At 43.9% G+C, this 17023-nt stretch overlaps 2 protein-coding genes across 2 annotated transcripts in view; one reads left to right on the plus strand and one right to left on the minus strand.

The window, feature by feature from the left end:
• The window catches only part of LOC143153765 (uncharacterized), a 173531-nt gene extending 164803 nt beyond the window's left edge, over positions 1 to 8728 (plus strand). Inside the window, exon 14 of the mRNA XM_076325284.1 lies at positions 8636 to 8728. The gene's annotated coding sequence lies outside the window, so the exon portion shown is untranslated. The remainder of the gene's footprint in view (positions 1 to 8635) is intronic.
• LOC143153668 (uncharacterized) overlaps positions 1 to 17023 on the minus strand; it is a 151690-nt gene that overhangs the window by 70733 nt on the left and 63934 nt on the right. Inside the window, exons 8-14 of the mRNA XM_076325087.1 lie at positions 16423 to 16665; positions 10227 to 15194; positions 7886 to 7999; positions 6721 to 6826; positions 5994 to 6183; positions 4248 to 4437; positions 1411 to 1525 (exon numbers count right to left, since the gene is read on the minus strand). Coding sequence (XP_076181202.1) covers positions 1411 to 1525; positions 4248 to 4437; positions 5994 to 6183; positions 6721 to 6826; positions 7886 to 7999; positions 10227 to 15194; positions 16423 to 16665 — 5926 coding nt within the window. The remainder of the gene's footprint in view (positions 1 to 1410; positions 1526 to 4247; positions 4438 to 5993; positions 6184 to 6720; positions 6827 to 7885; positions 8000 to 10226; positions 15195 to 16422; positions 16666 to 17023) is intronic.

Genomic DNA, 17023 nt, shown 5'->3' on the forward strand with positions numbered 1-17023 from the left:
AAAATAAGAAAGAAGCTGGATCCGTATCGCGTAAATCCTGTATCGTGAACCTCGATATATCGAAATATGTAAATAACGCAACACGGTGAATCAGTCGATACTCGAAACTTACGGATCTCGAAATTTAAACCGATTCTCGAAAATAAGAAAGAAGCTGGATCCGTATCGCGTAAATCCTGTATCGTGAACCTCGATATATCGAAATATGTAAATAATGCAACACGGTGAATCAGTCGATACTCGAAATCTTCCAAATCTCAACATCTCGAAAACGACGAAAATATCGTATCCGTGATATTGTAAATCCCGTATCGTAGACCTCGACACATTGCGGATAAATTACACGATGAATTATTGGTCGAAATTTTTTAAATTTTAGTGTCTGAACTAAAAATAGGTAAGTCGAATCCGTGTACTTACATCGTAAACCCTACATCGTAGACCTCGGTACATCGAAGACAAAAGAAAATAATGTTACACGGGGAATCAGTGGATAATCGAAATCGTTCGAATTTTAAAATCTAAAAATCTCGAAAATATTTCGATATTGATCATTTATTTTAACAAGCTTGCAAATTATTACTTGAAATCTTTTAAATTTCAAAGCCTGAACTAAAAGTAGGTAAATCGAATCCGTGTCGTAAATCCTACATCGTAAACCTCGATACATCGAAAACAAAAAAAAAAATAATATTACACGGGGAATCGGTCGATAATCGAAGTCGTTCGAATTTTAAAATCTAGAAATCTCTAAAATATTTCGATATTGATCATTTATTTTAATAATCTTCGTTTAATAATCTTGCAAATTATTAACCGTTACTTGAAATCTTTTAAATTTCAAATCCTGAACTAAAAGTAGGTAAATCAAAAATCCATGTCGTAAATCCTACATCGTAAACCTCGATACATCGAAAACGAAAAAAAAAAAAATACTATTACACGAGGAATCAGTGGATAATCGAAATCGTTCGAATTTTAAAATCTAAAAATCTCGAAAATAACATAAACGTCAAATGCCACACGAAAAACCTCGATACATCGCGTATAATTAACATTCCACGATGAATCAATCACACCCGAAATCCTTCGAATCTGAACGTTCGAATCAAATCTGAAAACCAGCGAGATCCGTGTTATTTTACCTCGTATCGTAAATCTGGATACAAAACGATCGTATAATATTCAACGAAAAACGCGTGGATACTCGAATTATCAGTTGCACAATAGGAATCCGAGCCGCTCTCGATACGCGAGGCAAAAATTGAAACTAATCCAGCCCGATTGCGAAACATTGCGCTTTTCGTAACTCGGGCATCGGGGGTCTCGCCGTACTCAAAATGAATTACCTTTGGACGTCGTATTAGTCATCGCGATAGGATTGACGCTTGTACGAGCGTGAATAAATACCTCCACCAGTTCATGTTGGACTTAGGCTGTGGAAATGAGACGCGTATCGTGTTCTGCCTTGCGGGTAGCTCGACGTCCATGTCTCGGGGACACCTCACGAACGGTCGTGGCATGTCTGAAGCAACAAAGCCTGTTATTAAACATGCGGTTTTCCGTGAAATGTCCGGCGGAATTATAGCTCTGGTAGCCCGCTATGAGAAGGGACGGGACGCAACACCACCGACGACACACACACATGTACATATATATATATATATATATATCCTTACGTCACGTTGAAATTATCACGTTCCACGGAACTGTCTCCGTGCTCGTAATCAAATTATCGACTACTCGCTAAATTGCTGTAGGGCTCAATTACCATGCCGTTCCCTTTCGCGTCTTTGGTGTAACTGTCCTCTTATATAGCGCGGGTGGTACGCTACCATCTACCTTCTTACCGTACATGTAATTGTTTGTCGTCGTTACGATGTGTTTCCACGATTTTCCGTGGAAAAGGTGTTTCTAATTTCATCGAAACCCTTTGCAAGAACACCAACTGCGACGCGGTTCATACCCCCTCCACTGTCTCTTTACCAGCCCCTCTCGAATACCGTGTAAAGGGAACGGCAGCTAAACATTCGTCGGTGATCACAATACGGAGTGTTTGCGTCGCTGTACGCGAATAGTATTGACCGGTCGAGTCAATCGAGGGGTAGAACACGTTGTTCCTTCGTTTATGGGTTTCTCGTCTCTTTCCTGCGAACTATCGTTCCAACTCGTTGAAGATAAAAATCATAGATTCATCACTTTATCGCGCGGCGATGAAGTTAAACGTCGCGATTAAGAATATTTTTCAAATCTTCTTTTACGGAGAAACGAGCTCGGAGATTCCCTGATCGTGTTTGGACTGGTAAAAGAAAACATTTCGAATCTGCGTCAAGATTGTATTTATACTTTATATTCTCGTTTTAGGAACTAATTGATTTCGAGTAAACTCGGTGGATAACCACGCATTTAGCTTTTATTGTTCTATTCTCGTTACCTGTTCCGATATTCTAAATTAGACGGAAGTTACAACCGTAGAGCTATAATTTGTATTGCTTTTTCGTTTCCAGTTACCGGATGTGTCCCAACCGTGTTCGCGAATTACGATGATGTTTAATTATCCACGGTATACGAATCATCTGTTATCGGACCGAGTTACGCGAAACAAATCGTGCAACGTCCTCGCGAGTAGCTTAACGAGCAAAAAGTATCGATCGAACGTGTCTAAAGAAGATATTTCTAAACAAAAGAATCGTGATCCAAACGCTCGAATCTCGTTACACAGACCGAGATCCATTGGTGGTTCTCGACGCGAATAAAAAGACAATTTCAATGTTTGGTATGAAAAAATTGGGCTTGTAAAAAAATGAACGTACGACTCGAGGATCGAAAGATTCCGATTTCGAATCTGGATCACATTTGCCTGTGTGCTGGAACAATGGCCGCCCGAAGGATATCGAACGCGTAAAAATCGTAATGTACCGATCGTCGAAACGAACTGTCGTAAAACACGGAGCACCGTGGTCGTAAAATTTGTAAACAAAATTTACTCGTCGGATCGCGATACTCGTTTAACAACGGGTCAGACGAAACCCAAGCACCGGCGTCGGTCAGGGGCGAGGATCTCATTGTTGTTGGCCGAAAGCAGCGTGCGATCATCACCGGAAAGAAGAATAGAGTTTTCGGGGCGAAAAGGCAAAACGGTTGAAGACAACGGAAGGGAGACCGAGAAATGAAATATAAAAAAAAAAAAAAAAGGAAAAGCACGTCCCTCCGAGCTCGTTAAGGCGTGGCGTTAACGTACGGCGTCGTTAGCAACCGGCCTTTACGCCGGAACTTCCTATTATTAAAAGCTGTTTAGAGCGGCCGCGTGACTAATTAAACGCGCCGGAGGATTTTCGTTGGTAAATAATTGCCGTTGACGGTGATCCTTCTTCCCGATCGTTTGCAAAAACCATTGGCGAACCGATTACTGGATTGCCAAGCTTTCGCGACCGTTTTTCACAGTGTTTCTCAATGTAGGGGATATACAACGAGGGATGGTGAATTAACATTTTTTAAAGAAATATGGACAGTTTAAACTCCTTTCGATACGTTCGTGCATCGATTTATAATTGATTTGTAAATATAAGTAGAAATCGCTGCAGGAAAATTGAAAGGATTGATTTCTATCGATACTTTCTCGTGTCGCTTGAACCTCGTCGGTGGTAAATTTTTATGAATGAAATAAACGAAAATACGAATCAATTCATCCGTGATATTTACAAACCTTGTAACAATATCGTTCTGTTCTATCCCTGGGAAATTTCATTACAAATATTTGTTCGCAATCGTACTTAAATATTGATCGTAATTAAGAGGCGACATTTTTTTCTACGGGAAGCTTTTGTAAAAATTTGAAAATCACCGGTTTGCGGCATTTCGTCGAGTTGAAACCGGACGAACGTTTCACGGGGAATAAAAATTCCAAGTTCGATCGGATTTAGATTAATTCTTCCTCTTACGTCAATTTACATCTTCTTGACTTCTCACACGATGGAATTTCTGATTATTGAAATCAATGTACCATTACGGCTCCACGTATTGGAAATGAAATATCCTCTGTGACTACCGCTTTAGTTTTCATGATTACATTAACGGTCAATTTTACAGCAACGAGCAAGGGATCGTTTCGTTGCTCGAGCACCGAGAAATAGAGCTCGAAGAGTCACCGAGTTCAAAATACCTCGACTCCTCGTCGTGAAGTTCGAACCTAGTTTAATGTGCTTCTAAGAGATTATCGATAGAAAAAGATTGGGAAATGAGCTCACCCGAATGGTAACGGGAATCGGTCACGATCGATTCTTGAATGCAAGCGGGTTCTTTCCCGTTCCATCGATTGCCAGTCATGCAATACCTCGTGTGCGGTCCTTCCAACCTGAAACCTCTTCGACATCGTATATGACATCTGGCTCCAACGGGATAATCCACTGCCCCGGAAGAATGACCGGGACATCTGATCTGGAATAAGAAAAATGCCAAAAGTACAATGCAACCACGGGACCAGACATTTTTCGATACTTTCTTACGTTCCGCCGCGTACACGAGAATCGATCGCAGGGGTACAACGTTTAAAATTAAATATATTACCGGTGAAGGACAGATTTCGTTTACTTATAAATCGAGGCTTCCGAAACATCACTTTTGCTCTACAGGGACGAAAATTAGACGAATTCTTTGCAATATAAAATTCAAATATAATATACTGGAGGAGAGAGAGATCTGTAATTATCGTCAGCCCTTTGGATACTATAGAAGCTTATAAATGCTTCGATGGATACAGCTGGTGGTAATTGAACTTGTAAAAGTGATCAAAGAAATAGTTTTCGATTCATCGAAGACGAATTCTTTGCAATATAAAATTCAAATATAATATACTGAAGAAGAGAAAGATCTGTAATTATCGTCTTCCCTTTGGATACTATAGAAGCTTATAAATGCTTCGATGGATACAGCTGGTGGTAATTGAACTTGTAAAAGTGATCAAAGAAATAGTTTTCGATTCATCGAAGACGAATTCTTTGCAATATAAAATTCAAATATAATATACTGGAGAAGAGAGAGATCTGTAATTATCGTCAACCCTTTGGATACTATAGAAGCTTATAAATGCTTCGATGGATACAGCTGGTGGTAATTGAACTTGTAAAAGTGATCAAAGAAATAGTTTTCGATTCATCGAAGACGAATTCTTTGCAATATAAAATTCAAATATAATATACTGGAGAAGAGAGAGATCTGTAATTATCGTCAACCCTTTGGATACTACAGAAGCTTATAAATGCTTCGATGGATACAGCTGGTGGTAATTGAACTTGTAAAAGTGATCAAAGAAATAGTTTTCGATTCATCGAAGACGAATTCTTTGCAATATAAAATTCAAATATAATATACTGGAGAAGAGAGAGATCTGTAATTATCGTCAACCCTTTGGATACTATAGAAGCTTATAAATGCTTCGATGGATACAGCTGGTGGTAATTGAACTTGTAAAAGTGATCAAAGAAATAGTTTTCGATTCATCGAAGACGAATTCTTTGCAATATAAAATTCAAATATAATATACTGAAGAAGAGAGAGACCTGTAATTATCGTCAACCCTTTGGATACTATAGAAGCTTGTAAATGCTTCGATGGATTCAGCTGGTGGTAATTGAACTTGTAAAAGAAATCAAAGAAATAGTTTTCGATTCATCGAAGACAAAATCATCTGGAATCTTACTCTCTCCAGAGTGTACTATTAATCTGGTATATTTACGAGAACGCTCGAAGAAACGTGTCAGAGTTTCTTAACGGTGATTATTTTAACGATATTTTACTGAAATTTACAGTTACCCCGAACTCGCGAGAGAAAAGAAAATCCAAGGAACCTGTTAACATTTTTTAACGATACACGAGCAATAACTCGATGTCTATCCGGTATTTGCAATTATTCGTGTATCGATCTCGTTGCATCGCGTATAAGAAATAGTTATATTTGTAGTTGAACATATTTCACGCAATAAATTGTTACGCACTTCAGCGTGCAGCGGTGGTTCCATTGCACGACATCTCAATTCCGCTGAAACGCAAGTTCTCTCGTCGGAAGCCAACACCAAGTCGCCACTGCAGGTACAGTAGTAACTTCCGGCTGTGTTAACGCATTCACCGTTGCAGCCCCCGTTACGGTTCAAGCACTCGTTTATATCTTGGCACTGGCTTCTGTTCCTGGGGAAACAAAAGCACGAATTTGTTTAAGGAAATTCCCGCGGCGTCACCATCTTCGAGAGTTCTAACGGAGTGTCGTTTAATTTTCACTTTAATTAGAAACAACTTTGCGAACTTTAAGGAATATGATCGAGAAAATCCATTCGCGCGAGGCACGTACCACGAATTCGACGAACAATTGTTTTCCGACTAACCGGCCTTGGATTTTGATCCTCCATTAACGGAAAACAAATGTAATTACAGATAGTTCGTAGGAACGTTTCTACGTAAATGAAATAAAATAAAGGGAAAGTTAAAGAGCACGTCGAGTGCGTTCGCGTTTGTTCTTTAATTATTGAGTATCGATTGTGGAATTTCGAAGACGATTCCGAACATCGAATTGGAACAAATTTGTTCTTTGATTATCGTTCGAACTGAAAAGAGAACGATGATGAATTTTACGTTTCGGGCTCGTCGAATAATGAAACTTCGTTTCACAGTTTTCTCTTTTTTTTTTAGATTTGATTACGTAAAAATAAATGTAATTAATTTTGTTACCTTTGATTCGAGACAAAGCCAGTGCGACAAGTACACACATAGGATCCTCCTGTATTGACGCAATCTTGCTCGCATCCGCCGTTGTTCCACTCGCATTCATTTATATCTAATTACAGAGAGGAGATTATTATTCTCGCTTGCAGTACCTCAATTTTTTTCAAATTTCGAACAGACGTACAAATACTCGAAAAATACTTTATATCTGCGATTGTTCGTTTTTTAATTCAAAATTATTGTTCAATTCGTTCGTGTATTCTCCAGTTACACGAAAAAGAAACAATTTTTGATTCAATTAAATAATCGAACACTTGGCCCATTCTACAGGAACGTTTCAAGCGGTATAGTAACAATTGCAATAATATCTTACGCCTTCTAACATTTTTATCGCTGAAAGAACATCCGTTGGGTTATAACATATGAAATGCCAACTCGTTACTATGCGTTATAGCCATCCGAATAGCTCGTTTCACTTTTATCGTTTTTGCAACACACTCTCTGTTTTTATTTTTTATTCTTCAATCGTTCCCATTCTTCTCCGCTCGACACATTGACTCATACGCAACGATCAACCACATTAAAGTATACATATTAAATTAGAAACTTCTCTGCAACTTGTTACTGTTCACTCGCCCTGATAACCGACGAAATACGTTTATGAAGCAAAAATATCACGTATACACGAAATGAATTTGCGTATTAAAGTATAACGTAAAATGTAGAAACGAAGCCAAGTAGTTCGCAGCATGGACGACTCGGTAGTAAATTTAACGAGAAAATCAACGATATGGAATTCACGAATGGAGGTATTGTTATTTGTATCTCGAATTGTTTCGAAAACGAACTCGTCGCGGTACCGTAGTTATTCTCAGTTGATCTAATTACCAGAAAGCGACCAGTAGCGATCGATCCTTCTCATTCGACTAAAATCACGTTTAACCAACGCCGTATGACGTCGATTATAAACGCATCGACATACTTGCCTGTGCAATCATCTCCGTGCGATCTAAATCCTGGTGAACATGTGCATCTATAGGAGCCAGGCGTGTTGGTGCATCCCCCTTTGCAAAGCGCGTTTTGGACGCACTCGTCGATATCTGATCAAAGCAAGCTAGACTTAATGGGAAACGTAGCTAATCTATCGTTTGAGAAGATATTTTGCACGAACCTACACAATCGTCGCCGTCCAATCGATATCCGGCAGCACACTCGCATCGAAAGCTGCCGTATGTGTTGACGCATTCGTTTTTCTCGCATGGCCCACTGGCGCATTCGTCGACATCTAAAAATGACTACCGATGAGGATTCCGTACCCCTTTATTTCCAGGGATGTCGCGAACCGTTGGCAAAAAGTGGCCCAGTTCGTTAAAAATTCGAACGACGTTTGTAGCTCGACAAGTTTAATAAGATCTCCGAGGTAGCGACCCGAAAGTTAAAGAAAGAGAGAGAGAGAGATACGGGAATGAGAGATTGAGCAATTAGAGTGCTCTGTAGCTTAGTTAGCGGATGTGATCCGATACTGTCCGAAAGAAAAGAGACTGGAAGAATTACAAGGCTGTCCGAGTCTAGGAATCTTATTCAACACTAAAACTACCAACGGTGACCGTGTTACTATGTGTATCGTATCACGTGCGTATCTTCGAAGTTGGATGGGGAAAGGATAGATTAATTTACGAGAACGGTTAATTGTCCATTTTGATAATTGTCCATGAGTATTGTAGGCAAAGACACCGTTGATAATTCAGTAATTTCAAAAAGAAGTTTCAAACAAGTGAAATTGACCCCTTTGATAATTCTGGTGTTAACTTACCGAGCTATGCTTATCTATTTCTTTGGCTAATAACAAATAACAGATGATGTAACAATACCCTGGTACTGGTTTATTCGAAGATAATTACCAATACATTTCATTTTACAGGTCAGACGAACTATTTACCAACGATGTTTAATTCCTTGCTGGAGGACAACAGTAACGCAAGATAAGAAATTTAAAACTTGCAGTGGAGACGAAAGAAAATATTACGATTTATAACGGTGTCGATTGTGTACTGGTTCAAATATCTGGACGAAAATTCCAGTTAGTACTTCGTACGATACTTTTGAAAGCTACGTTACCCGTTATTTCAATTATTCACGGTAACGGGTTTTCAAATTTTGTTCGTACAACATACGCATCACCGTCTCTGTTCATAGTATAACATATTTCTATGCAACAGTTACGCAATACGAGAGTTATACATTGTTTAATAGTAATACATTTCTTGCGAGACCGCAATGCGTACGTGTTGCAGAAGGGATCGCGAAAGATTTAAACTCGCAACGTATGTACTCTGTTTCGCGTCAAATTAGTGTCGCGAGGGTTACTCGAAGTAAGATGTAGCAGCGCGTTATACGATCGCGATACACGCGGTATGACAAAAACTGAACATGCTGAAAAAATGACAACGAACGAATACGAGACGAAATACAGAAATACAAGTACAGCTTAATCCAAATATAATACAAGTAAACAAAATTTGGTAGTTTTATTTGTTCGATCGACTTCTCTCATCGTTGAAATCACCCTTTACAAGATCCTCGTCAAATAATCTAATACACATTCGAAGAAAAATTTAAAAATTTTGTTCATTTACATTCGTTCAATTACAAAGACTTCGAAACCACATTTACTCGAATTTATTTTATTGTGTTTTTGCGGTATTTTAAATGTGTTTCGTGCGTTGTGTAAATGAATTTCGTCTAACGTTAACTGAAGTGTATTTATGGTGATGGTTTTCTACGAGGTGGAGATGGATGGTGTTTGTAAGTAATTGGTAAGTTTATATCCAGGGATGATACTAGAGTGGTAGTTAACGAAGAAGAGGGCAAATTTCTGACTTCCCCATCAGCGTACATTATCCTGAGATTCTTGGCAATCAGCCTGCTACAGCTAATTGTTCGAATGACCCACGGCCAGGCCCAGATGCATGGTGTGTACAGCTGTTCAACAATCCCAGTTTACGGTGTCGTGAGAAATAAAACGATTTCTAAAGTGCAAGGGTCTTCGCGGTCCTCGTCTGTCTACTTGCGTTGCAACGGTTCATATGCAATGCACTTGGAGCAAAACAAGTACATACGTATACTACAAGTACCGATACGGAATGCTTGGCGAGTATCATTGATGAAGAAGTTCTGCTCCTGTGTCGAGTGCGTTTACTGAATTACCGATTCCGGTGACTGTACCGGTGTAATTGAATTTAAAAGTAGGTAGATCAGATTCGAAAACTGAAAAATTTCTAACCTTTCCAATCGGAGAACACACTTGAACATGCCTGGAACCGATAGCTTCTCTTCAGAAGGGAATTGAATAGAGAATAAAGAAAAGGAAAGAATGAAAAAAAGAAGAAATGTGGATGGACGTGACTAAATGAGTAACTGAGAGGGATTTTCCTCTAAATCTTGTGTACTCTTCCTCTGTACTTGTGGTACATTCGTACCCTAGATATAAAAGGTATTAGACCGATACTCACCGACGCACGTAGAATTCTGCATCTGAAAACCGTCCCGGCACTTGCACTCGAAAGATCCAACGGTGTTCACACAGAGCTGGTCGCAACCATGTTGATCCGCGCATTCGTCAACGTCTCTGCACTTGGAGCGATCGTCTTCGTCCGGTAGGAAGCCTTTGCTGCAACTGCAAACAGCCGAGCCCTGTTTCTCGCTGCAAATCTGCTCGCAGCCGCCATTGTTGGTCTTGCAGGGGTCCAGCAAATGACACGAATCGTTTCTGAACTCGTACCCAACTGGACAATCGCAGTGATAGGACCCTATCTCGTTTACGCACACGTGAGAACATCCACCGTTATTGCTCTCGCACTCGTCGATGTCCGCGCAGGACTTCTCGTCTTCCTTCAGCAGATATCCTACGGGACACTCGCAACGATAACCACCGTCCAGGTTGACACAGGTATCGGAGCAGCCACCGTTCTCGGTTTCACACTCGTCCACATCGTGACAGGTTTTCGAATCGGTCCCCAGCTGAGATCCACTCGAGCAACGACAGACGAAGCTACCTTCCAAGTTGAGACAGGTGTCCGAGCAGCCTCCATTTTCCGTCGAACACTCGTCCACGTCGTTGCAGGTTTTCTCGGTCTCGTCCAGACGCAATCCAACTGGACAGCTGCACTTGACGCCTCCAGCGACGTTGAAGCATGCATGCGAGCACCCGCCGTTGTTCAGCTCGCACTCGTCAACGTCCACGCAGCTTCGCGAGTCGTTTGCCAAAACGTGTCCCACCGGGCACGTGCATCTCCACGAGCCCTGGGTATTGATGCACTCGTGGGAACACTCGGCCATACCTGTCTCGCACTCGTCTACGTCGATGCAGATGCTCTCGTCCTGCGAGAGCTCGTAACCGACCGGACACGAACAGAAGTGGCCACCGATAGTGTTCGTGCACTGATGCGAGCAATCACCGTTCCTCTCGAGACACTCGTCGATGTCCAGGCAGCTCGATTTGTCCGAATGCAGATAATGTCCCTCGTAACAGGTGCACACGTAGCTCCCCAGGAGATTCAGGCAATCGTGACTGCAATTATGGTGGCTGTTCAGACACTCGTTCACGTCGATGCAGTTCTTCTTGTCGTCCGGCAGCAGCATGTATCCCGTAGGACACTCGCAATAGTAGGAGCCGTTCGTGTTCTTGCAAACGTGGGAGCAGCCTAGTTCCACGTCGTTCTCGAACTCTTCGCACTCGTCGATGTCCTCGCAGGTCCTCTGATCCTGTTTCAGCTTGAAACCCAACGGACAGGAGCAATGGCTCTTCTCGGCGCCCTCCTCGTGGTGGCAGTGATGGGAACAGTTCCCGTTGTTCTGTTTGCAACCGTCGACCAATTTGCAGGTCTTGTTGTTGTTCTCCAGGATGAAACCCGATGGACAGGAGCAAAGGAACGATCCCACGAGATTCAGGCAGCCGTTCGAACAACCACCGTTCCCGTCCTCGCATTCGTCCACGTCGTCGCAGAAGGTGGGTTCGATGGCGCTCACCTTGAAACCTTCGTTGCAGGTGCACGTGAACCCACCTGGAGCGTTTACACACTTGTGCGTGCAGTTGTCCTTCAGTTCCAGACACTCGTTCACGTCGACGCAGGTAGCGTTGTCTTGCGCCGATAACCGGAATCCCGAGTGACACTCGCAGCCGGTGGTTCCGTTGTCGAAGACGCAGATGTCCGAGCAACCGCCGTTGTCCAGCAGACACTTGTTCTCGTGAACGCAGAGATGTTCGTCGTCGGTGATGATCATACCCTCTGGACAAGAACAGGACGTTTCGCCGTCCTCGTAACTGCAATCGTGAGAACAACCACCGTTGTCCAGGAGACACTTGTTTCGTTCGGTGCAGATGGTACCGTTCTCGGACAGGATCATTTCTGACGGACAGCTGCACGACACCTCGCCCGACTCGTAGTTGCAGAAATGGGAGCAGCCACCGTTCTCCGCGTAACACTTGTTCTCTTCTACGCAAGTGACGTTGTCGTCGTCCAGGAGCATCCCTGGCGGACAGAAACAGGAGACGGTGCCGTTGTCGTAATTGCAGAGATGCGTGCATCCACCATTGTCGATCAAGCACTCGTCGATCTCCACGCAAGTCTTCCCGTCGTCCTCCAAAAGTTTGTAATTATCCGGGCAGGCGCACTCAACGCCACCCTCGATGTTCGCGCACAGATGAGAGCAACCGCCATTATCCTCGACGCACTCGTTCACGTCTTCGCAGGTCCTTCGATCCTCGGCCAGTCGAAAACCGATCGGACACTCGCACGCGAAGCTACCATCGGTGTTGACGCAGGAATGGGAGCAGTTGCTGATAACCTCGTTGCTCGTCCCCTCGCATTCGTTCCTGTCCTCGCAGGTTCTGTTGTCCTTGGACAAAACATAGCCAGCTGGACAACGGCACTGGAAACCATCCGTTCCGCTGACACACTCGTGAGAACAGCCGGGTTGGTCGGCGCAAAAATCAATTTCCTCGCACGTTCTCCCGTCGGAGCTTAATTCCCAGCCACCGGGACACTCGCATTTGTAACCCTCGGGGAAGTCCACGCAGGTGTGGCTGCAATTGTGGGATTGGCCGCACCCACTCGTCTCGGTGCAGGTCTTGTTGTTCGACTCGAGAATCATATCGTCCGGACAGGAGCAGATATAACCACCGTCGTAATTCTCGCAACTATGAGAACACCCGTGGAGGTTCTTCGCGCATTCGTCCACGTCCCGACAGGTCTTCTCGTCCTCGGCCAACCGATAACCCTCCGGGCAGATGCAACGGTAGCTACCTGGAGTGTTCGCGCAATCGTCGGAACACTCGTTCAGCGAGCACTCGTCCACGTCCTCGCAAGATCTTTGATCCTCTTTCAGCTGATAACCCACGGGACACTCGCAGCGATAAGAGCCATTGGTGTTCACGCAGGCGTGGCTGCACGAATGGAGATCGTCCGCGCATTCGTCCACGTCCAGGCATGTGCTCTCGTCCTCCTGTAGCTCGAGTCCCTCGGGACAACCGCAACGAGTCTCGTTCCGATCCTGCTCGTACACGTGGGAGCAGTTGCGGTCGCTACCGGTTCGACAGTTTCGTAAATCCTCGCCGAGCTTCCATCCTGGTGGGCAGTAGCACTCGTAACCGCCGACGAGGTTCACGCAGCCGTGGGAACAATTGTGCGGGAGGTCTTGGCATTCGTCGATGTCCTTACAGACCCGGTCCACCTTCGAGAACACGTGTCCCGTGGGACACGAGCAGTCGTAACTTCCTTCGAGATTTACACAGCCCTGGGGACACTCGTGGCTTCCTTCGGCGCACTCGTCCACGTCGATGCAAATTTTACCGTCCTCCGTGAGCCTGTATCCCGTTCCACACTCGCAACTGTAAGATCCTGCGTTGTTCCTGCAAGCGAGGGTGCAGTTGTCCGTGTCCTCCTGACACTCGTCGATGTCCTCGCAAGTTTCACCGTCCTTGCCGAGTCTGTATCCCGAAGGACACTCGCATTTGTACCAGTGACCGTCGACCCTGCAAGAATGGGAGCAGGACGTGTTGGAACAAGGATCGTCGTCGACGCAGGTGACACTGTCGTCGGTCAGAGTCCAGCCCGGAGGACACGAGCAACGGTAGGACCCGTACTCGTTATTGCACACGTGGGAACAGTCGTGAGCATTCGTCAGACACTCGTCGATGTCCCGACACTGGCCTCTCTCGTCCTGACGAAGTCCCTCGGGGCAGGATGAGTCCTCGCAGGTCAGACCGTCTTGCAGAAGCTTCAAGCCCTCGGGACAACCGCACTTGTAACTTCCTGGCGCGTTCAGACAGTCGTGGGAGCAATCGTGTTCGTCTTCGAGACACTCGTCGAAATCCGCGCAGGTTCTTCCGTCGTCCTGCAGCGTGTATCCTTCGTGGCAGGCACACTTGAACGTATCGTGGTCCTTCTCGCAAACGTGGGAACAATTTGCGAGATTGCACACGTCTATCGTAATGCACAATCGCTTGTCATCCGCTACGGACATCCCTACGGGACACGTGCATACGTAAGATCCGTCTGTGTTCACGCACTCGTGAGAGCATTGATGGGTTCCTTCCAGACACTCGTTCACGTCCTGACAGCTCTTGGTGTCGTTCCCTGACACGAACCCTGTCGGACATCTGCATTCGTAGCCTCCCTCTTCGTTGACGCATCGATGAGAACAGCCGTGTTCGTTTCCAAGACACTCGTCGACGTCCCTACAGGCGAGACCATCCTCCGATAGCTGATATCCCTCGCGACAGGAACAACTGTAGCTACCAGGAGTGTTCGAACAGACCTGAGAACACTTGTGTTCGCTGTTCGAACACTCGTCCAGGTCCGAGCAAGTCTTTTGGTCCTCGTTCAGAAGGAATCCGGAACGACAGGAGCAGGAGTAGCTTCCGTGAACGTTGGTGCATTCGTGTTGGCAACTGTGAACGTTTCTAGCGCACTCGTCGATGTCGGTGCAGTTGAACTTGTCTTGGCTCGATGTTTCCAGACCGATCGGACAAACGCACAAGAAACTGCCCTCCATGTTGATGCAGGAGTGAGAGCACAAGTCTAGGGAGCACTCGTCGATGTCCGAACAGCTGATTTCATCCTCCAGGAGCTGATATCCCGAAGAACAAACGCAAATAGGTCCAGTCTCGGTTTCCTGACAGTCGTGAGCGCAAGGTGTTACCAGCGTTTCGCACGTTCTCGCACAGGTGATGTTATCTCTCTTCAAGCCGTAGCCAGGTGGACAGGTGCAACCGTAGGAGCCTTGTGTGTTCACGCAGCCATGGGAGCAAGCTGGAGGAGGCATTTTCTTGCACTCGTCGACGTCGTTGCAAGACACACCGTCTTCGTCGAGCTCGTAACCGGACCGACACACGCAGTAATAACCGCCTGGTTCGTTCACGCACTCGTGTTGGCAACCATGAGGCTCACCCTCGTCCCCTTCGATGCACTCGTCGACGTCTGGAACAACGCGATTGCGTGACACCGAGGATAAAGTTAGTTCCCTCTTAAATTCAAGCGATCTGTCGCGTACCTGCAACGAAAACTGTCAAGCGTGTATAATCTATCGCTACTCCGCTTGAACTTATTTGCATAATTTTCTATGCCGCAGAAACCCACGATATTTACTTCAAACTTTCCCCATATATCGCGAATGAATTATTTTGTGTACGAGAGGGACTATGAATCCTAGAAACAACCAAGTGCGCTGTATTTATTGTTCGTTCAACCTAGATTTGTGGAGAAGCTTCGCGAAAGAATTTAACAAGCTTTAGAATCGTATGGTTAGCACGAAGTGGTGGAGTACTCGAGTTAGAGTCCAATTGAAGTTATTCGTACCGAGGAATCTTGGTTTTAATTCATTTGGCTTGTTTAACAAATTTTTTCTAATCTTGGAAAGTACGAGATTTTCGACAAAAATGAATAGAATTTCTTCTACTTGAAATTTCGAAACTGACGAAAATATTACTTCGTTCGTGTACAATATGTTGACCTTAAACGACCTATACGAAAAGTACCTCTTAAACGTACTTCGATATATTTTTGCAATAATTTAGTACGAAGAATGATACATCGTGATAAACAACTCTCGCGTAGTTCCGCTAATAATTTAAATCATAAATGGTGCTCCAAGCGGCAACCGTTTCAATGTACATATTTCTCGAGGCAAGACGTTGCCTGTTTGACGAAACGCTTGAAATATCGCATCAAACGTACACGAGAAAAGGAATTCCTCCGAGCATATCATCTTGCGTACAATGCACATGCTCTCACTGCTGTTCATCGTGGCACAGAATTATATTACATTTTTCTTGTACGGTGAACATTTGAGAATTGTTACCAGAAACTCTGAATTTAAACTGTGTCGTTTCATTGTCAAATATTAATATTAGTGCTCTCTCTTCGGTTTCGCGTTCACAAACAAGGAACGGTATTAAACATGGATAACTGGCCGATGGTATTAAAATGGACGATCGTCGTGTCCAATTTTCCTGGCAAAGGTCATTCGAAGATCAACATATCGTACGTAATTAAATTTGTTTCGCAAAAGTGACAGAATGTTTCCATACCATTTAATAAAGGATTCAAATCAGAGACAACATTTTTCATCAAATTGATCACCTCGACGTGTCCGACATTGTCCAAAATAATGAAAATATTATTCAGTGGCGAACAAAAATTCACGAACCGGTGCACTCGCCAAATTTGTTCTTCTTGAAACCCTCTTCGCACTTTCCGAATTCTGGAATTTCCGTGGCACTCTCTTCGTCGTATTCGTCGTCATCGTCGTCGTCCTCGGCATCGTAATCTTCGTTCTGAAGGACTTTCGTCAACTTCTGAGGCTTGCTGACACACTTGTAGGACCCGATGGTATTTTCGCAATCGGTATTGTTCGCGCAAACGGTCGATGCGTTCTCGCACTCGTTCACGTCTAACGAGCCAACAAATAATAAAACTTTGTTAAATATTCAAATACGTAATCCCTCGTTTTCTAAATAAAACTTAGGCTCCTTCTTCGATACCGTGAAAAATACGAGCGAAGAATTGAAGAACGCGGATGATATTTTCAGCAATTGTTCACAGAATAAGAAACGAATAATCTACATAAAATTTACAAACACTGACGCAAGTAGAAACATCGAGTAACAGTCAGACGTGTCGAACAAGTCGCACGCAATTGCGCGCAAATTGAAACATTTTTAAAATCGATTTTCTCGAAAACGAAGTCTCGCATGACGCAACGTACCTTCACATTTTTCGCTTATTTTCAAACGGATAATACATAACAT

The sequence above is a fragment of the Ptiloglossa arizonensis genome, chromosome 13, assembly GCF_051014685.1.
Source record: "Ptiloglossa arizonensis isolate GNS036 chromosome 13, iyPtiAriz1_principal, whole genome shotgun sequence".
Classification (NCBI taxonomy): Eukaryota; Metazoa; Arthropoda; class Insecta; order Hymenoptera; family Colletidae; genus Ptiloglossa; species Ptiloglossa arizonensis.